The sequence below is a fragment of the Odontesthes bonariensis genome, chromosome 10 (genome assembly GCF_027942865.1).
Source record: "Odontesthes bonariensis isolate fOdoBon6 chromosome 10, fOdoBon6.hap1, whole genome shotgun sequence".
Lineage (NCBI taxonomy): Eukaryota > Metazoa > Chordata > Actinopteri > Atheriniformes > Atherinopsidae > Odontesthes > Odontesthes bonariensis.
The window spans coordinates 5,852,244-5,872,908 of record NC_134515.1 but is presented as its reverse complement, the minus strand read 5'-3'; the positions used below and the strand labels follow the sequence as shown (position 1 = coordinate 5,872,908).

Here is a 20,665-nt window from a genome sequence, read left to right as displayed (position 1 = left end):
ACATAGATTAAGTATCGTCAATTCAACACAGAAGTGGGAAAACTGTCACAATGTAATTCATGGGAATAACCAGTAATCCTCTGATAACCAGGTGTGTACGGCAGGAACAGAACAAAAGTGAGGGGGTGATCAGCAGAATTCAGAACGCAGGAAGCAGTCCTAAGAGAAATGAACAACAGGCTACACAAACCGGAAAAAATAGGGTGGAGAAAGAAATAAAGGACTGCTGGAAGGACCTTTGCTGATAAGTGGCACTTTTACATCTGTTATGATGTGTAACCACGGCAACAGGAAAGTTGGGGCAGCTAACTGAGCTTTCCAAAGTCCATTAATGCAATTTAATAACAATTTTAAGGTGCCTGTCATATCAAGATGATTTCTGATTTTTATGAATGAGTTGGACCTAGTTAATTTTTCCACATCATTAAGTACTTAGCATGTAAAATTGTAATAATTATACTCTTTTCAATGATTTATCTCCTCACTTTTAGCTCTTGGTGTCTTTGGACAAGAGCTCCCGTCGAGGCCTCATGGCTGCACTGAGGGAAGCTGTTACCCAGCAACAGGAAACCTTCTGATTGGACGGGCTGCCAACCTTACCGCCACCTCCACCTGTGGCCTGAACGGACCGAAGCAGTACTGTATTGTCAGCCATCTGCAGGTGAAGACATGAGGGGGGAAGATTCTTTTTCACTTTTAAAATATTCAGAAAGTTCATTATTCATCCATCTTGTACTTGAGACATCACATGATGTGCTTTGATGTGACAAATAGACTTTCAAACCCGTCATCACGTCGTCGCTTCCCTCGCAGTGCATGGCACCCAGCTTTCAGGTCCAAGCGAAATGGGACGTTTTGTCCTCCCTTTCTATCAGCTTCATCTGTCACTCTCCACAACTTCATCTGTAAATGTTCATGAATGTTTGTTTGGCGCCTGGTCCCAATGGGCAAGGCCACCCGACACAACAACAGCTCCAGGTGTGGACACACAAGTCAGCCTCGCCTTGTTTAAATATTCTCCCTGGTTCACTTTAATATTTCAAGCACCTGTCTGACTCTATATTGTCATTTCTATGGCTTCTGACTTCTATCCTTCACCACATCATTCTCAGGCTGCTGCGACACAGTTCCACCTCTTCTTTGAATTGTTTGAAATCTAACTCAACATGTTTTTTCAGAGCTTAAATCTATTTTTCATCACATTAAGTCGGAATGTTTGAGTTAACTGTTGAGTCTAATGTCAATCTTTGAAACAGCCAATGAATGCACAAAACGTTGTGATGTAATCACATCTCAGGATGTGAAATATTAAGTAGGGCGAATTGAGTCAGACATTTATTAATGCTTCACATGAACTCCCCTCCGATAACAGTTTGGTGAAAGTCGGTGTCCTTCGGAAGATATTTAAACCCCTCGAGATCGGTGTATATCCATATAACGGGAGAGAACAGGGCAGAGACAATACAGCCTCTAAATAAGGCATTATCTGTCTTTATTTCACCAATACTTTAAGACCAATGAATGAATGAATGCGGACTATTGCACTGTTAGCTCAGAGCTGCCGTGTTGTTGTTATTGGGGGCTTTCTACACACACGTCTACTGGGATGACGTCATCGACATGCTCCGCTGCAGCACAGCTCATTCACTCCGGTAAGGACGCCCATCGTACTCAAAGTCATTGTCCACGTCGTCACAGTCTGATAAATATCCCTCCATGTTGCACAAAACTAGCAGCAGGAAACTCCGTGTGAAGTTAGCCGACTGTCACAGAGCACGGAGTGAATGAGCTGTGCTCGATGACGTCATCCCAGTAGATGTGCCCCCAAAAACAGCAACACGGCAGCTCTGAGCTAACAGTGCAATAGTACACGTTCATTCATTCATTCTTCTTAAAGTATTGGTGAAATAAAGACAGGTGGAAAATTCCGCGTTGTGCAAGTAAGTGTGAAAGAGTTTGGTTTTGCTTTATTTATCATTTTAAATAACTTATATAAATGTGAAAACACATGTGTAAAGAGTTTAAATGCCCCTCTAACCTTATAAAAACACACTTAAGTACATATTCTGACACAGATCTGTGTTCCACTTCTGGGATAAGGTGCTATTACAGCCTGTCCTTCACTTCTACAGCATAAAACTTTTGTTTTCCTGTCTTCCGTCACATGACACTCCTCCTGGCGTGTTCACCGTCGTGTTTACATTCACTTCTCTTGCATCCGTGCATTTCCGCGCGCCTGCATGTTTGTGCCTGCACTTCCATTGCCCAAGGCCAAGAGTATTCACCACTGTCACCTTCCAGGTGAACATAATTGACATTCTCTGACTGGTGAGAGGCCTCCTACTACGGTATGGAGAAGGATACAGTGTCATCCTGGTATGTCAAAAGCTACTTTTGAGGCCCAAGCATCACATTTGTCTCCCAGCTTTTAAATGCCTACACATTCATCTATCATTTGTGTTTGACATCACTTTTCCTAGGTGGGGCCTTTCGTCCTGGTAAGATCAGATTGCATGGCTTCCATGCAGGTTCTTTTTTTATTATTTTTTTATTAGCTGTTCATAAAGCAGTTACAGATACCTTGAATTGCTTTTTCGACGCCCTGTGAGGAAAAAGGAGTCCGGAAAGCAGAGAATGGCAAATAAAAGCAAAATGTGCAGGAAAAAAAGAAGAAAACAACAAAATAGAAAGGAAATGAGGGAGGTGGTACGACATCCTTGCTTTTTTATTCAGCATCAGATTTACATCGGTGCATTGTTGGAGCAGAAAACCTTATGGTTGAGCTGACCAGGCTTGACTAATGGGAGATGAATGAGAGCAGAGAAGAGGGAGGGAGGGTTTTATGCCACACAAGATACTAGCAAACACCAACTGCAGATTTACAAAGCTCTTTAACGACAAGATGAACAACTATTTGACTTTTACTTGTGATACTTTTTTTACATCCACTCTTAAGAAATGCCTGAAATCTTGCATCTGGCTTTGTAGTCCTTTAAAACCTACGAAGCTGTCAGAATTAATCGCAGTGAAGAATAAGGCTGTGTAGCATTTGCACGGGGTATTAGAGTGGATGGTTTAGGGTGAATGAGAATAGGACATGAGCAAATTTATTCTATGGTTAAGGAGGGGGTGAAGAAGTTAAACATGCATGTAAAAAAAAAAAACACTCATTCACTGGCATACACATGTATAAGCAGGCATGTTTGGACATCTTGTCGTGCACATCCACATTCACGCTTTCTTCTGAGCACTCGGCCGAGTCCCTTTAACAGCCACGTTGTTGTCAGCAGCTTAATCACCCTTGACAACGGCCTAATTAAGAAACACTGCCCTAGAATCCACTGTTTCTCTGTGCCAACTTACCCTCATCTTTCTATTTTGCCCTCTTTCCTTCTACCTGCTCCCCTCCTTGTGGCCCCCTTCTTACCCTCTCTCCGTACACTGGAAAAAATCTAAATCTTACCAAGTATATTTTTCTCATTGAGTATCTTATTACACTTAATATAAGACACAATTGCCTAACAAGTACCATTTCAGCAAGATATAGGGACTTGTTTTAATACAATACATCTTGAATATCTTGTTAAGTGAAAAAGTCTTGAAAACATCTTGTTTTGAGTCATATTTCACATGAAACAAGCTTTTTTTTCCATTTGAAGAGGTTTTTAAGCCAATTTCAAGATCACTTTTAAAGGCAGGGTAGGAGATCCTGGATTTTGAGTCCAGCGAAGCTGCATTTTGAAAATACACAGGTCAAAACTCCCAACCCTTTTCTTCAGATTCCCCCCGAAGCCACGCCTCTAGAGTACATGAACGCGCACAAGCACGAAGGTGCACGAGCGCTGTTCTGACAGCAAGCATCGATCGTTGCCGTATTTAGTATTTAGTATATGCTAACTATACTTTTATTAATGCTAGGTGCTAGCCAAGCTGGCTCTAGTTTAGCTTCCTGCCAAGCTTCTGGACACGTAATTCGTTCACGGAGCAGGGTACGCGCACAGGGGGAAGGAGGGGGAGGGAGGCCTTATTTAATGCTACTTGAACTTAACAACTTGGCACAACTCAAACTCATCACGTTTACCCTATCAAAATGAATGTGTACTCTGCTCTACCAGGAGCCCGACAAGTGTTTTGAGTGTGACTCCCAGCATCCCTACGAGCCCTACCGCCACAGAAACAGCCACCGCATCGAAAACGTGATCTACCTCATGGACAGCAACAGAGACCACACTTGGTGGCAGTCGGTCAACGGTGTGTACTCACTCTGTAACCACCCCACGAGAACATTATCAGTGTGCTGATTGCCTCTGTCCTCATGCATGTGTGCAAGACACGTTTGTTCTTATCTGAAAGATACATCCTGATATTATGCATTGTCGAAGAATTTCACCAAATGAGCCTCCAGCAGAATTCTGAATGTTGAGGAAATGCAGTAATAGTGGAAAACTGATATTTCTCAAAGGGGGATGGAAAATTGCAAAGAATGATAAAGATCTCAAGCACTCATTCGTGCAGACAGTCGAGAGAGCTCAACATAAATCATGACGCCAACTGAAATGCACTTCCTCCACAGGTAAGGAGGATGTCAGCATCAGACTGAACCTTGAGGCCGAATTCCACTTCACGCATCTCATCATGAAGTTTAAGGTCTGTACGAATACTGTGAACTAATGTTGGAAATGTGTGAGCAAGTCTAGACGGAAGTCTGTGTTTGTTATGTACACTTACAAATCTTGAATTAACATTCCACAAGGCATGAATTCATTATCTGTTAGATGAGATAATGAGAACATAAAACAAAAGGTTCAGATAGGTCAGTGTGACCAGGTTCTGTCTTCACAATCCACTTCATAGTCATGTTTGAACTTATGTGTGAATTGATATTCATTTAAATTTTTTCAAACCGCCTTAGACTTTCCGACCCGCAGCTATGATTATTGAGCGTTCGGCGGATTTTGGGCGCTCATGGCGCCCTTACCGCTACTTCGCCTCCAACTGTACTAGAACCTTCCCTGGTTTCCCGGCCAACGGGTTGCACCGCATCAATGACATTACCTGTGAGGAACGCTACTCTGACATTGAGCCCTCTACTAACGGAGAGGTAAGCTGAAAAGGTTGCAGCTGCAACAACAGGAGGAGCCTCGGCACCTTTCAACTTCATTACACTTTTGTTTTCTGCCTGTAATAAGAACTTTGAAACATACTTAAATGAAAGAGTGTGACTTTAAACTATTAGAATTAGAATTAAAGTTATGATCCTTGAGATTTCAGGCTTTTTGTGTGGTGCTAAATTTTTCTTTGTCTTAATTTCTCTATCTGAAAAATTATGTTTCCGTAATTAAAGGTTATTTTCAAAGTTTTGGATCCTGCAATTCCTGTGAAAGATCCATACAGCCTGGACATTCAAGGTCAGTGGAGCTTGTGTATGTTACTCGTATTATTCATATAGGCTACTTTGTGTATAGGAACTTCTTAATGAGTCATCACAGTACAACACATGCACTTCTTAGATATGTCATCTTGATTTCATTAATACATTCCTTTCATAAACACAGAGGGAAACACCAAAACTCCTTTTGTTTCTTCTATAAACAAAATCTCAAGATTTCCCATCCCTCTTATTCCATTTAGACCTGGTATTGGCACAGGATCTGCGTTTGGCTAGCTCATCTGAGCAGCAGTCGTGTTGAAGCATGCTGAAACCGCATATAGAGAACAGCCAAACCACGGTTGGAGATGGTCAGGCTCGCTCTGTTCAGAAACTTCTTTGAAAACAAGCCAGAAATAAGCTTCAGGTACTATAGCAGTAGCATTAACTCAGCCATGGAAGAAAAAAAAAGAGCCCCTACAGCAACAGATTCCTTTACTTTAAGTCAGTCAGTCTCTTTTTTTTCGCATTAAGATTGTGTCAAACTTGAGGCGTAAAATGGGACTAGACGAATAGAATGCAAATACAAAGTTCCATGAAATGTGATATTATCGCACAGCCAGGTAATGTATTCACGTACAGATCACATCTTAGAAAAGGTGAGAACAAGATGTTTGAGCTTAAAATCACTACTTAACTCTTTCTGTTCCACCTCCACTGAATTTATTACTGCTGAACTTGTATAAATAGAATAGAAAAATACTTTATTCATCAAATTCAAATTAGTCAAGTAGCTAAAAAAATGTATTAATATTTACAATGATTGTTATATTAACAACAACAATAACACAAATTCTAATAAAAATACTACTACCTTCTAATAATGATGATAATAAATGACTAAATAAAAAAATGAAAAAATCAATTTGAGAAGAACTCAGCAGTCACTGTTAAAGGGATAGTTCGCCTCTTTTGACATGAAGCTGTGTGACATCCCATATCAGCAATATCATTTCTGAACATCTTCTTACCCCCTGCTGCGTCCTGTGAGCAGAGTTCCAGCCTCGTTTTGGTGTTGATGAAGGTAGTCCGGCTAGTTGGCTGGGGTCACAAAAATAAAGCGTCTTGCTTCTCAAAACAATATGCGTTCAAAAGAGTAATACATTTGCATCACAAAATCGTTCTCCAGGAAAAGTCAGACCTCACAATCGCTTGGCGCTATTTTTGCCTCCCTTCGTATCACTGCGTTCAGCCACCTAGCGATAGCCGCACCTGTTACAGTGTTTACTGCTCGGAAGCAGGGGACTGCTCGGTCTGCACTTCGGTCTGCACAGTTTACACAGCACTCAGTGATACGAAGGGAGAGAAATAGCGCCAAGCAATGAGAGGGTCCAGCCTTCTGCCTACAACAGAACCAGCCTTTTTCACCAGTTTGTCCAGGCGCCTACAGTTTTGGTCTGTAGTGCAACTCCCCCAGCAGACAGCAGCAAGAACAGTGCACTCTCAATGATAGTGTGATAAATCACTGTACCTGATTTAAGTTTTCACATGCAAGATCGCTTTTGGCACCGATAATTGGATAACCCCAGTTGTCGAATATGATATTTACTTCATTGTTGCCATGTTCCTGGAATTGTTGTCCTTTTGCGCTGTTTTATAACAGCTTGGGTTGGGTTAAATCCTGGATCCTGGTTCTGATATAAACCCGATCGAGACCTTACTCTAAATAAGGCACTGCCCTGTAAAAGGCCTCATCTGATCAAGTCAACCCGAATAAGGGGATGTTGATGTTAACAATGACAGGAATTTTTATTTCATTCTATTTAAACTTTATTTTTACAGATTATCTCACTGAGACACAGAGTTTCACTCTAAATAAATACCTGTTAAACGTACAAATTAACATAATCATCGATGCAGTTCATGCGACATTTAAACAAAAAATAACAATTCAAAAGCACAGGATGGTACTAAAAACAGGAACAAGTGTCCAATTATGTATTTTGAGGGCATCCTATCAGAGTTTGTGTAGCATTTTGCAACACAGTGCTGCCTCATTACTCAGTCACTGCAGAAGAAGATCGCTTCGAGGAAAAATAAGGCACACTTTAGGATTAAGGGTAACATGTAAATGGGAATATGAATGGAATATCCTACGTGCAATATACAAATCATGGTCAGATTATTGCATGTTTAAGAATAAAGTCTGAATATTGCCACTTCTGATCTCTGCCTCTGGGTAGATTCCTCTGAGGCCTTCAGATAAAGTGCTCCTGACATGTGAATAGGAAATATTGAGAAAACTGCATCATCCTTTCCAGTTTGCTTCTAGTATTTTGTCCTCAACGTGTAGAAGTATCAACATTATATATTATTTGGTATTCAGTCATAAAATATTTGAATTGGTTTTAAATTGATCGTGAAAAGACATGATATGTAAATGAACTTATTTTTTGGTCCTTTTTCTTCTCCTTCACAGAACTTTTGCGCATCACCAACCTGCGAATCAACTTCACGAAGCTCAACACTCTGGGAGACGACCTGCTGGACCGCCGCTCCGACGTCTTGCAGAAGTACTACTACGCCATTTACGAGCTGGTTGTCAGAGGGAGCTGCTTCTGTTACGGTCACGCTTCAGAGTGCGCTCCGGTGCCGGGGGTCAACGCCAGGGAAAGCGGCATGGTGAGTTATTGCACTACACTGGAAAAAATGCCCCTCCAAAAATAAGTAAGAAAAACAACAAATAAAAGACGTTTTTGCTTGAAATAAGCGAAAAAAATCTGCCAATGGAACTAGTGAAAATCGGCTTGTCAAGATTTTTTTAAATAAGATGTGATATTTGGGACTTTTGGGATAAAAGTGATCTTGAAATTAGCTTAAAAACCTCATGTTTCATGTGAAATATGACTCAAAACAATTTGTTTTCAAGACTTTTTCATTTAACAAGATATTCAAGATGTATTGTCTTCAAACAAGTCCCTATATCTGGCTGAAATAGTACTTGTTAGGCAGTTGTGTCTTATGTTAAGTGTAATGAGATAAATATACTTGGTAAGAATTTGATTTTTTCCAGTGTACAACACCAACACATCACCAAGTCATGTTGCTGGAAAGACATCAAAAGAAGAAGGTGATAGATACTTGTTATACTTTTACATCCTGTATTTGCTTATTTTGCTCCATTGTGATTGGCTAGATCCACGGTCGCTGTGTTTGCAATCACAATACTGAGGGCCTGAACTGTGAACGCTGCAGAGAATTCTACAACGACCTGCCTTGGAGTCCAGCGGAGGCAGAGAACCCACACACCTGCAGAGGTGAAAGACACATTCAGTGGGGTTACATGACACTGAAAGGATCGGATTATTGCCTAAATTACAATAAAACTGAGTTATTAAAGCTGCAGTCTGCAGGATTTGTTGTTGTCATACGTAAAGTCCTACTTTTTGGCATTTTAAGAGTTTACATGATCTATCAGAACGCTTGAAATTGAACACGGTGACCTCCGTAGGCGCAAAATGCAAGAAATGCTTATTTTTTAACCGAAAAAAGTTATTCAACTTCCTGTCCCGCCCCGTCAAAACACATGAGAACTCGTGCACGTCTACGTGCACGCCAGATGCGCGTACACAACTCCTCATTCATCAACTCACCTGTCATTTGCGATCATGGAAGACACAGTAAGTAGACTAGCCCGTAATGAAGTTCAATAGTCCAGATAAATAAGCGTGGGGACGAGCCTACCTTGTATCGCGCGTGCACAATCGGTGATTGACAGGCAGCAGAGCCCAGCTCGTAAACCTGATTGGTTACCTTTTACCGGTCCGGTCTGCAATTTTGTAAACAAACCTGCTGGCTTTGGAGGGACCTATTATTAATGTACTACTTCAGAATCCCCGGACAGTTCCAGGCATTATGCTTGAAAAAGAGTTGCAGACTGCAGCTTTAAGTTCATGTAGACACCTTAATCTGACAAGAAATTGGATCGGATTAAGACCCCGAGATAACTCGGTTGAAAGTCAAACTAAACCAGCTTGTAGACGCTGAAGCTCGTGGTGAATTAGACTTTGCGTTCTGGGCATGCTCCAGATGTTTTCCCGGGGTCGTGACCCGGAAGTCAAAGGAGACGATATTCCTGTTGTTGTCGTCGTCAGAAAGAAACAAACAACGCGATGGAGAATGCTCCGTTGGGCATCGAGTTTGTGCAACAAGCAGCTCATCACAGACCAAATGTGGAGGGACGTAGCTTCATCTGGCTCTGCGTTCTCCATCTTTCTCCAACGCCTGAGTTTGTTGTTGTTGTTGGTGGCAATAGTTGAGATGGGTACAGCGCCACTTATCATACCGGGGTATGACACGCTTTGTGCCTATGATTCTATTCATTCACTGCCATATATCCAAGGATAATTACCTTTGCTCAAATGAGGAGCATAACCCAACTATATCTATAATCAAATTAATCTCATCATGTAGACCCACTGACTATCTCATAGAATGACAACACAAGTATGATGCATTTGATTTGTTACCGTCTTCAACTGAAAGCTAGTCTTATGTGAACGTGTTCTACTAGTCAAAGGTTTTCATTAGGGCTGGGCAACGATTAAAAATCCATCCATCCGGTCCGGTCGCGGGGGGGCTGGAGCCTATCCCAGCAGTCAATGGGCGAGAGGCCCATTGAATAGCCCAAGAGACAGGCCGCCAGTCCACGATTAAAAATATTAATCTAATTAATATTGATTTCCCTGATTAATCACGATTGATCGCATTTGTACGCAAAATCCAAAAATGAATCCAAAAGTAGTGTATAGCTTTTAGCTTTTAGCATTTAGTTTTATTTTAAATGTGCTGCCATATGAATGAAAGTGCCATAACATTTGTTGTGCAAACACACTTTTAACATCAGCATCTTTCTGTAGTTTTTATGGAGAAGCCTCGCTCCACTGTCTGTTTCCTTGAATGACTTGCTGCTATCAGTTGTGTGTTTTGCCTTTAAGTGATATTTTAGACTGGAACTACTACGCTGAGAAGACAATTCAACTTGGCAGTGTTTACAGATGACTTTGGTTCTGTCGACTCCGCCGTCTGGAAGAACTTTAAAATGAAAATGGCCGAGTAAAAGTTCCGTACCCTTCTCCATGTTTGGTGGATCCGCCGATTACTTTCTTTTCCTGTTCCGCAGCAGACAGCAGCAGACTTTTACAAAATAAAAGCCTGTGAGCAACCGACTTTTACAAAATAAAATAAATTTTAGATTTTAGAAATAATAAAAATTTTAAAAATCTACTTTAATGTGCGATAAAATATTTATCACGTTAAATAATTGATGAGTTAACGCGATAATAACGAGTTAACTCACCTAGCCCTAATCTTTATTTAAAAATCTGGAAGTTTTTAAGCACATCTTACTCGTATTGTGAAGTATCCTGATATAACTGTATTATACCACCAGTAAAATGGTGTGTCTTAACATAGAAGTCAAAAAGGAAGCTTTTTCTGCTGCAGGTTATTATTGGAGGTCACTCAAGTCTTCAAACTCATTAAAAAATGTATTACTTCCTACCTTTGATGGTAATATTCTCCCCTTTTTTTTGCCCTTTTTCCCCCAGAGTGTAACTGCTATGGACACTCAAACCAGTGTCACTTCGACATGGCGGTGTATCTGGCCACGAGTAATACTAGTGGAGGAGTTTGTGATAACTGTTTTCACAACACCATGGGACGCAACTGTGAGATGTGTAAACCTTTCTACTACCAAGACCCCAATAGGAATATCAGGGACCCTCGTGTTTGTGTTGGTAAGTCATTTTTTTCCTTCCAGCAACAATTGTAGATGTCATAGTTGTCTGTCTTCATCAACCACAGTAAAACCTCCACAGATGGTCCAGTGTGTCTGATGTTCAGTTAACCAAAGGCACACTCTTACTCACTGAACCTCTCTATCTACCCGTAGCTTCCCGAATCAAATTCAAGTCACCAATTCAGCTTACACTGACTTCTGGGACTGGACCCAGCAATCTAAACTCAGTTATGAAGGCTTATTTTCTTTCTCAACCACTGAGCTGCTTTCAAGAGTTTACAGCAGTCTGTAGAAGGCACAGCAGAGACTCTACTTCCTGAGAATCCTCAGGAAGAACAACATCAGCCAGAGACTGCTTGTGTCTTCTTACCGCTCCTCCATGGCGAGCATCCGCACATACTGCCAGCTGCACAAGTGGCAAACAGGAAAGAACTCCAGAGGGTCACCAAAATGGCTGAGATGGTCATTGGAGGTCCTCTACCGACACTGGAGGACCTTCATGGCTCTTACTGTCTCAGGAGAGCCAACACCACCCTGAAGGACTCATTCCACCCGGGACATTTCCTGTTTGACTGTACAGGGCCATCAAAACCAGGACCAAGGCTGTGTTCGAAACCGCATACTACATACTACATACTACATACTACAATTCAATTCAATTCAAGTTTATTGTCAATTCTGCATATGTACCGGACATACAAGGATTGAAATTACGTTACTCTCCTACCAAGGCTTTAGCTAAAAAGAGACATTTATAGGCAAGGCAAGGCAAGGCAATTTTATTTATAGAGCACAATTCATACACAGGGCAATTCAAAGTGCTTTACAGCTACATAAAATCACAAGAAGGCAATAAAACCATTGAACAGGAATAAAGAAATTAAAAAAGAAAGAAATTTAAAACCCATTAAAATAATCATTAAGTAATTAAAAAGTGAAGAGTGCAGATAAAATACTTTCAGGTGTCATATGCACTGCTAAACAGAACTGTTTTCAGCCTGGATTTAAACATTGTCAGAGTTGAGGCCTGTCTCACATCTTCTGGAAGACTGTTCCAGATTTTAGGAGCATAAAACTGAAACGCAGCCTCACCTTGTTTAGTCCTGACTCTGGGCACCAGCAGGAGACCCCTCCCTGAGGTTCTCAGAGCCCGAGTTGGTTCATATGGCTCTAACATGTTAGAGATGTACTTTGGCGCTTGACCGTGAAGAGACTTGTACACAAGCAGAGCTGTTTTAAAGTCTATTCTCTGAGCGACAGGAAGCCAGTGCAGAGACCTGAGCACTGGACTAATATGGTCGTATTTCCTGGTTCTAGTCAGGACTCGAGCAGCAGCGTTCTGGATGTACTGCAGCTGTCTTATAGCCCGTTTAGAGAGCCCAGTGAGCAGGCCGTTACAGTAGTCTAACCTGCTGGAGACAAACGCATGGATCAGTCTCTCTAAGTCTGGTTTAGACACTATTCCTTTGATTCTGGCAATGTTTTTTAGATGGTAAAAAGCTGCTGATGTTACTGATTTAATGTGGCTGTTAAAGTTCAGGTCTGAGTCCAATATTACCCCGAGATTTCTAACTTGATAGTTAGGTTTTAGAGAGAGAGTCTCAAGGTGACTGATAACACTTTCTCTTTGTTTCTGTGGGCCACAGACAATGATTTCAGTTTTGTCTGAGTTTAGCTGGAGGAAATTGTTTTGCATCCACACACTGATCTGTTCGATGCAGCGACACAGTGTATCTACAGGCCCGTGTTCTCCTGCCGTCAGTGACACGTAGATCTGAGTGTCATCTGCATAATTGTGGTAGGACACATTATAGCTGCGTATTAGCTGGCCTAGTGGAAGCATGTACAGATTGAACAATACGGGTCCCAGGATTGACCCCTGGGGAACCCCACAGGTCATAGCCATTTGGTCTGAGACACAGTTACCAATTTCAACAAGATATTTCCTGTCCTCCAGATAGGACTTGAACCAGTTTAAAGCACGACCAGAGATTCCCACCCAGTCTTCTAACCTCTGTAATAAGATCGCATGGTCAACTGTGTCAAAGGCAGCACTCAGGTCCAGCAGAACTAAGACTGTGACTCTACTTGCATCTGTGTTCAGGCGGATGTCATTTGTCACCTTGATCAGAGCTGTCTCAGTGCTGTGGTGGGGCCTAAAGCCTGATTGGAAAGTATCAAAAGCATTGTTAGACAGGAGAAAGTCACTAAGCTGTTGGTATACAACTTTTTCTAGGACTTTGCCTAAGAATGGCAGGTTTGATATGGGCCGGTAGTTGTTCAGTACTGTGGCATCAAGATTGCTCTTCTTTAGAAGAGGCTTAATGACAGCAGTTTTTAAGGGCTTTGGAAATGTTCCAGTCTGGAGTGAGATGTTGACTAGATGAGCAAGTTGTGGTAACAAACTGCTCAGCACAGACTTTAGGAATCTAGTGGGCAACTCATCAAGGCAGCACGTTGATGAACTCAGACTGCAGATGGTCTCTTCGACTGTTTTGTCAGTAACAGGTGTGAAATGTGTCAGCTCTAGGTGTCTAGCTGGCTGCAGAGTAGTTATTTGTGTTGTGGAAATTATTGCATTCTTAATGCCTTGAACTTTGTCATTAAAGAATGTTGCAAACTCATTACACTTGGATGTAGAAATGAGTTCTAAAGGCAGTGAAACTGGAGGGTTTGTTAATCTGTTTACTGTAGCAAACAGGACACGAGAGTTGTTACTGCAGTTTTTGATGATTTCAGAAAAATAACTCTCCCTTGTTCTACGCAAAGTCTGGTTGAACACACATAGCTTTTCTTTGTAAGTCTCATAATGAACCTGGAGCTTTGACTTGCGCCATTTCCGTTCGGCTCTCCGGCACTCCCTTTTCTGTGCCCTGACCGACTCTTCTTTCCTCCATGGCGCCCTTTGCCTACTTTTAACCATTCTAACCTTGACAGGAGCAATGGTATCCAAAACATTTAAGAGACTTGATGTGTAAGAGTTCAACAGATCATCAACATCAGAACACAGGGTGTTCTCAAACCTAATCATTTCCATAAACTGTGTCCCTGTTCTGTCATTTATGAGTCTTCCCCAAACAACTGCAGACCCAGCTGGTGTTTTGGGTAAAGTAGATAGGTCGAAGAAAACACAGAAATGATCAGATAAAGCAACATCAACGACATTCACGTTTGAAATAACAACACCCCTTGAAATGAGCACATCTAGAGTGTGCCCTCTGTTGTGGGTGGGCTCAGTCACATGCTGAGTTAGACCAAACATTTCAAGGACAGCAGTGAGCTCTTTAGCTTCCTTGTTATGTGCTACGTCCACATGCACATTCAAGTCCCCTGTTATGACTAAACAGTCAAAAGCAGTGCACACAATTGAAAGTAGTTCAGTAAAATCATCAATAAAACAATTCTGTGGTGGTTTATAAATGGTGATATAAAGTATGGAAGATTGTTTTATCTCCAATTTGAATGACACATACTCAAATGATGAAAAAAACCCAAATGACAACTTGTGGGTGGGTAGATTGTCCCTGAACATGGCACAAACACCCCCACCCCTCTGGTTTTCTCGTGTTTCAGACACAAAATTGAAGTGAAGTGGACTAGACTCAATCAGGACTGCATTTGCTGTGTTTTTGTCGAGCCACGTCTCAGTTAAAAACATAAAATCAAGATTGTGAGAGGAAATAAAACTATTAATTAAGAATGATTTGTTACTTAAAGATCTGACATTGAGTACTGCGTGTTTGAGATTAGTTATAGTTGAACTGGATGCTGTGTTCTTGCAAGGGATATGGATAAGATTTCTCTGATTGGACAGTCTGATTGTCCCTCTCTTCACTCCATCCTTGGACCTCTGGTTGAGATGGTGTTTACCAACACAGAGGCCCTTAGTGTCCTAGACAACAGCATTGACGCTGTTGGAAATGACAGCTGTGGGCACCGGTGGTGGGGGCCGAGCTGGGGGGGCTTTGGTCGATGGAGTAAGCTGGGGAGGGAGAGGGGCTCGATGCTTCTTTGAGGATAGAATTCTTGATCTTGCCATGTTTGGCGTGAGAGGAACCATTTTAATCCCCGATTTCACCAAGCTTTCAAGGTGATCAGGAAATCTCCTGGGTGACGGTGGAGAAGAGAACGATGGTGAAACATCTCTGGAGGGTGTAGATGCAGCAGGTGGGTCCCAGGCCTGTGGTGAGGCCCGTGGTGAAGGCGATGGTGGAGCTGCTGAATCCTGTGTTCGGGATGCTGGAGATGCTGCTGTGGCTGCTGTGGCTGAATCCTTTGCTGGGTCCTTGGGTGGCGAGGCAGGAGCTCTTCTCTGGCTCGTCTTCTCTCTCTGCGGCAGCACAGGACCCGGTCCTGGTCCTGGTCCTGGTCCTGGCCCTGGCCCCTTCTGATGCCTCAGAGCGTGGAGAAGATTATCCGTCAGTCGTCTCACTCCACCTCTGTTCAGGTGTGGGCCTTTTCTTTGAAAGAGATCATCTCTTTGCCAGAAAAGATTAAAGTTCTCGATGAAATGAGGTCCTCTGGACTCACAGACTTTGGACAGCCATGTGTTCAACTGAAGCAGCCGGCTGAATTTGTTGATCCTCCTGTCGATGTTTGGGAGAGGTCCACTTATGAATGTTGGTATTATCACTTTATCAAGACTCTCAAACAGTTTCTCAAAGTCTTTTTTTAAAATTTCAGACTGATTCTCTCTGATGTCCACCGCACCCACGTGCACAATCAGCTGTTTCACCCCTTGGTGTTTTGCCAGTACCTCTGGTAGTAATCTTGTGATGTCAGAGACAGTGGCACTTGGATAGCTGCATGTAACCATTCTGTTTATGTTTATATTAGATATGGCTCCGTCTCCAAGCACAAGAGTATCTTTGACCTTGACACTCGGCACAGTTTCTCTGTCCATCTGCTTCTTTGTACCGTCTCTCTGTCTGTTACACTCAGTCACATTTGGCTCTGACAGTGGTAAAAATCTGTTTGTTAACTTTATTCCGGGTGATGTTACATATTCTCTGTTGATACCAACAGTTTGACGATTCTTCGGCTTTGCACCAAGTCCATCATACGTGCCTTTACAGAGTCTTGGAAAAGACACAGTATCATTTAGCTTTAAGTTGGAGGTAGCAGTTTTTTCACCCTTTCCTTTGGAAGTAAATGTGGACTTCTTACCACTGGATTCCATTGGGAGCGTTTCATGAAGTCCCATTTCAGTTTCTAAGGCAAAAATCCTTACTTGTAGCGCCCAAATTTCTTGTTGATATATCCGACAGCTTTCACAGGGCATGTTGAAAGGATTGTAGTCGCTGGCTCGTCAGATAAGATGTAAAAAGAATAAAAATGATTTTAAAAAGTCTTGGTTCACTTAAAAGAAAAAGAATAAAATTATATCCAAGACTTGTGGAAAGAAGTAAAATGATTTAAAAGCAAATAAAGCGATAAGCAGCAGGAGGAAGCAGAGACACGTCTGCACTCTTCAGAAGCAGGAAGCTAGGTCAATGCATACATAAAGAAACATTTATACAAACACTAATGACATCTAAGCTAAATAAATTAAATTAAATTTCCAAAATAAGGCACTAAAATAAGAAAAGACATACATAAGACAATATGGACAGTGCGTTCCTCCCATGTGCACTCGGAGGAATAAGGAGGTAGTATATAGTATATGGAGGTTATAACGGTTAGACAATATTGCAATAATACCAGTATAAAAATTTTGTGGATTAAGGTGCAAGAAATTTGTAAAATAGCTTAAGGCTGGCTAAAGTGGTCAATGCATAACCTATGCTAAAATTAAGTCTTGAAAGGATGGTGGGTCCTAATAGGGGTATTATAGTGCATGCCAGTTCTTAAAATAATAAATAATAATAATAATAAATTTATTTGTATAGCACCTTTCACAGAAAATAAAATTCACAAAGTGCTTCACAATACGATGCAAGTCAACATTTCATATACACATCATATACACACATAAGAAAACACAGTAATTGCAGAAAAGCATGAGGCTACAGAGCAGATGGGCACTTTAAGTACAGATAAAAGCTATTTTAAATAGGTGGGTCTTCAGATTTTTTTTGAAAATGTCTAAAGAAGCTGCAGACCGTAGACAGAGAGGAAGAGAGTTCCAAAGAGTTGGAGCCACTACCTCAAAGGCACGATCACCCTTTGTCTTTAGACAAGAGCGGGGGACAGTCAATAAGCTCTGGTCTGAGGACCTAAGAGACCTGAGGTCCGTTTCACGTAGCAGGTTTAGTGAAAACTCTGAGTAGGTTAACCCTGAAAAGAGGGAAACCCTGAGTTTTCCGTTTCACAAAGGGAGGTAACTCAACCCTGAGAAAGAGGGGTAACTCTAGCCTGTTTCACAAAGAGAGGTAACTTAACCTCACGGCCAGTTACCGGAGTAACAGACTCTCTGAACCTAACCTGGTCGGGACCAGGTTTTATTCAAGAAACCTCGAGTTTCTTTCTGTCTCCGCCCTCTTTCAGCCACACACGACATTTGATTTCCTCATTCATTCAGTCAGCAGAGCGAGTTCTTCTACTTCTATAAGTCCATTAGGCACAGTAGGAGGCAACTTTTTTCACGAACATGTCCTTTTGACAACGATCCCGTGGATGAAGGTGCAGCATTATTGCGCAGAGAAATAAATATTCGTCGGAGATGGTTATCAGACCGCGCATAGATTTTTGCATTTACAGACAATTATCTTTTTGAGCGGCACCATCAGAATGTGTTGGGACAAAAGAAAAAAAAGACATAAAAGACAAATAAATATTTGTATGAATAGGCTTAAAAAAGACATATATAGGCCTATTATATTTTATAAAGGCACTCGTGTCTTGGGGGTGGATTCCCTCCGGGGATTCCCTCAGCCACTGGCCTCCCGTTAGAGGTGGCGGTGCTGGGCACCACCCGTTTTACGGGCGTCTGCCTTCTTTCTGTTGGCTCAGTAGAAGTCTGTGTTAGTTTAAATAGGCTTAATTATTTAACAGAACATGATATAGATGATGACTCTAAATTGTCCTTAGGAGTGACTGTGAGTGTGTATGGTTGTTTGTCTCGTTTGTCTCTATGTGGCCCTGTGATGGACTGGCGGCCTGTCCAGGGTGTACCCCGCCTCTTGCCCATTGACCGCTGGGATAGGCTCCAGCCCCCCCGCGACCCGACTGACGGATTCAGCGGTGTATAGATAATGGATGGATGGATGGTATAGATGAGAAGACATAGTTTATGTGTGTGAAAACAGCATTATGTTGGGAATAAAATAACTGCACAGTCAAATAGCCACTTAATATTTATTTTACAGTGTAAAACATGATCAAAATGAGGTACCTCCATGCCGAGGTCTCACCTGTTTGAACAATGTTTTTATATTTCATCTTAAACTTCTGCCAAGAGCGCTTCTCCCCTGCGGGATTGCACCTAAATGAAATAAATGAATGGGCTACCATTCAAGTTCGAGTTTCTCTGTACTATTATTGTGATTGCTAAGGACTACATTTAAACTTACACTTACACTGTGTTGCACTTATTTCTAAAAACGTATTGAAACTCGCCGTATGAGCGCATTAAGATTTCCAATTCGAGGTTGGTGAAAAACGTAGCCCCTCCTCTTCCCCGTTGCCAAGGTGACTCGTCGAATCGGGGCTCCATTGATGCTGGCTTTTTAAAGTTGTGGTGCACGCGCTAAACTCAAGGTGAACTTACTCAGAGTTGATTAACCTCACTCAAATCAGCGTTTCTGGAACCGAAAACTCAGGGTTTTCTATCTCAGAGTAGATCAACTCAGAGGTCAGGAATAGACTCAGAGTTGGTTGAACCTGCTACGTGAAACGGACCCCTGGTTGTGCTATAGGCGTGGATCAGGTCACAGATGTAACCAGGTGCCTGATGATTAAGGGCTCTGTATGTGATGAGAAGAATTTTGAACTGGATCCTGAACCTTATAGGCAGCCAGTGTAAGGAAAGTAGAATGGGTGTGATGTGAGTCATCCTGTTGGATCTAGTCAGTAACCTGGCTGCAGTGTTTTGAATAATTTGTAGACGGTTCAGAGATGATATGTTGAGACATGTGAAAAGTGAATTACAATAATCTAACCGGGAAGACACAAATGCATGAATAATCATCTCCAGCTCAGGCCGGGACACAATGGACCTACCCAGGCTCCGCCCTCGCAGTGACGCAACACCTTCGGCTCTGCTACACTTACTCAGGCAAACTGCTCATTCAGGTGGATTCGAGTTCCCGAAAAAATGGGAACTCCACCCACTTTGTCGGGAAGCAATCAACTTTGAGCAGCGCCAACGGCCCAGGGTAGAGGCGTGTTCAAGGTAGTGACGTGGGGAACTGCCACTCAACCCATGGATTGTACACGGAAGCGCTTCATTCAATATCAACATGGAGCAGCGTCAACCTTTTGACACTGCTGTAGATGCTGTAATGAAAGTGTTCGACGGGAGATTCTCGTTAAAAATCGAGCAAAGAACAGCCCTTGAATCATTTCTTGACAGGAAAGACGTTTCGCCTTGATACTGGCTTTGGTAAGAGTTTAATCTACCAGTTAGCCCCGCTGGTAGCTAAATCATACGTCAGAGGAAAGAGTGGTGTGATTGGCTTAAGCTTAGGCACAGCCTTTTCTGGCCACAACCAGTAGCAACCCGAGGGAGGCGGGTTGACCAGGCCATTTCGAATCGTATTCGTTATGGTCTTGGTCAGACCAGAATCTCGAAGAGATTTGAAAGTCTATGTTAATCAGGCTACAATGGACCTGAGTTTTGCTATATTTCTGAGCTGGAAGGAACAATTACGTGCAAATGATTTTATGTGCTCCTCAAAGTGCATGCTTCGGTCGAAGGTAACCCCAAGGTTTTTTAGCTTTGACTGAGCAGCTGATGAAACAAACCCACTACTCTGGGCAATTTTGGGGGCTGAATTCTCAGGTGCAATAATTAGAACCTCTGTTTTTTCAGTGTTCAGCTGGAGGAAGTTATTTACCAACCACTCACTAATGGCACACAAACAGTTTCGTAAAACAACAAAGTTGGATTGGTTTTCTGGTTTGCAGGATATATATAACTGAATGTCATCAGCATAGCAATGATAAGATACACCACTGAATTTATTTATAATGTGCCCTAATGGAAGCATGTATAGAGCAAATAACAATGGACCCAAGACAGACCCTTGGGGTACGCCACAGGAAAGAGGAGTATTTTCTGACGTGAATGGCCAAACAGATACAGAGAAATTCCTATCAGAGAGATAGGAGGAAAACCACTTTAGGGCTGCCCCAGAGACCCCAACCCACCGTGTGGACCCAGTGTGGGAGGGGGGTTTGAGGTGATCAGGAAGACCGAGGGGTGGGGGGCAGAAGGGGGAGGGGGGGGTAGAGCAGGAAGTGAGTTCAGATTCCGTACAGCCAGAGGGACAAAAGAGTCCCTCAGTCTGCTTGTCCTCGCTTTGAGGCTCCAGAGTCTCCGTCCAGACGGCAGCAGG

The 20,665-nt window shown here is 42.3% G+C and overlaps 1 protein-coding gene across 2 annotated transcripts in view; it reads left to right on the top strand.

Annotated features, from left to right (window-relative positions):
- lamb2l (laminin, beta 2-like) overlaps window positions 1-20,665 on the top strand; it is an 86,194-nt gene that overhangs the window by 29,431 nt on the left and 36,098 nt on the right. For both annotated transcript variants that reach the window (XM_075476030.1, XM_075476031.1), the window contains exons 3-10: window positions 492-661; window positions 4,116-4,251; window positions 4,574-4,647; window positions 4,913-5,101; window positions 5,345-5,408; window positions 7,848-8,050; window positions 8,565-8,685; window positions 10,978-11,166. In XM_075476030.1, coding sequence (XP_075332145.1) covers window positions 492-661; window positions 4,116-4,251; window positions 4,574-4,647; window positions 4,913-5,101; window positions 5,345-5,408; window positions 7,848-8,050; window positions 8,565-8,685; window positions 10,978-11,166 — 1,146 coding nt within the window. The remainder of the gene's footprint in view (window positions 1-491; window positions 662-4,115; window positions 4,252-4,573; window positions 4,648-4,912; window positions 5,102-5,344; window positions 5,409-7,847; window positions 8,051-8,564; window positions 8,686-10,977; window positions 11,167-20,665) is intronic.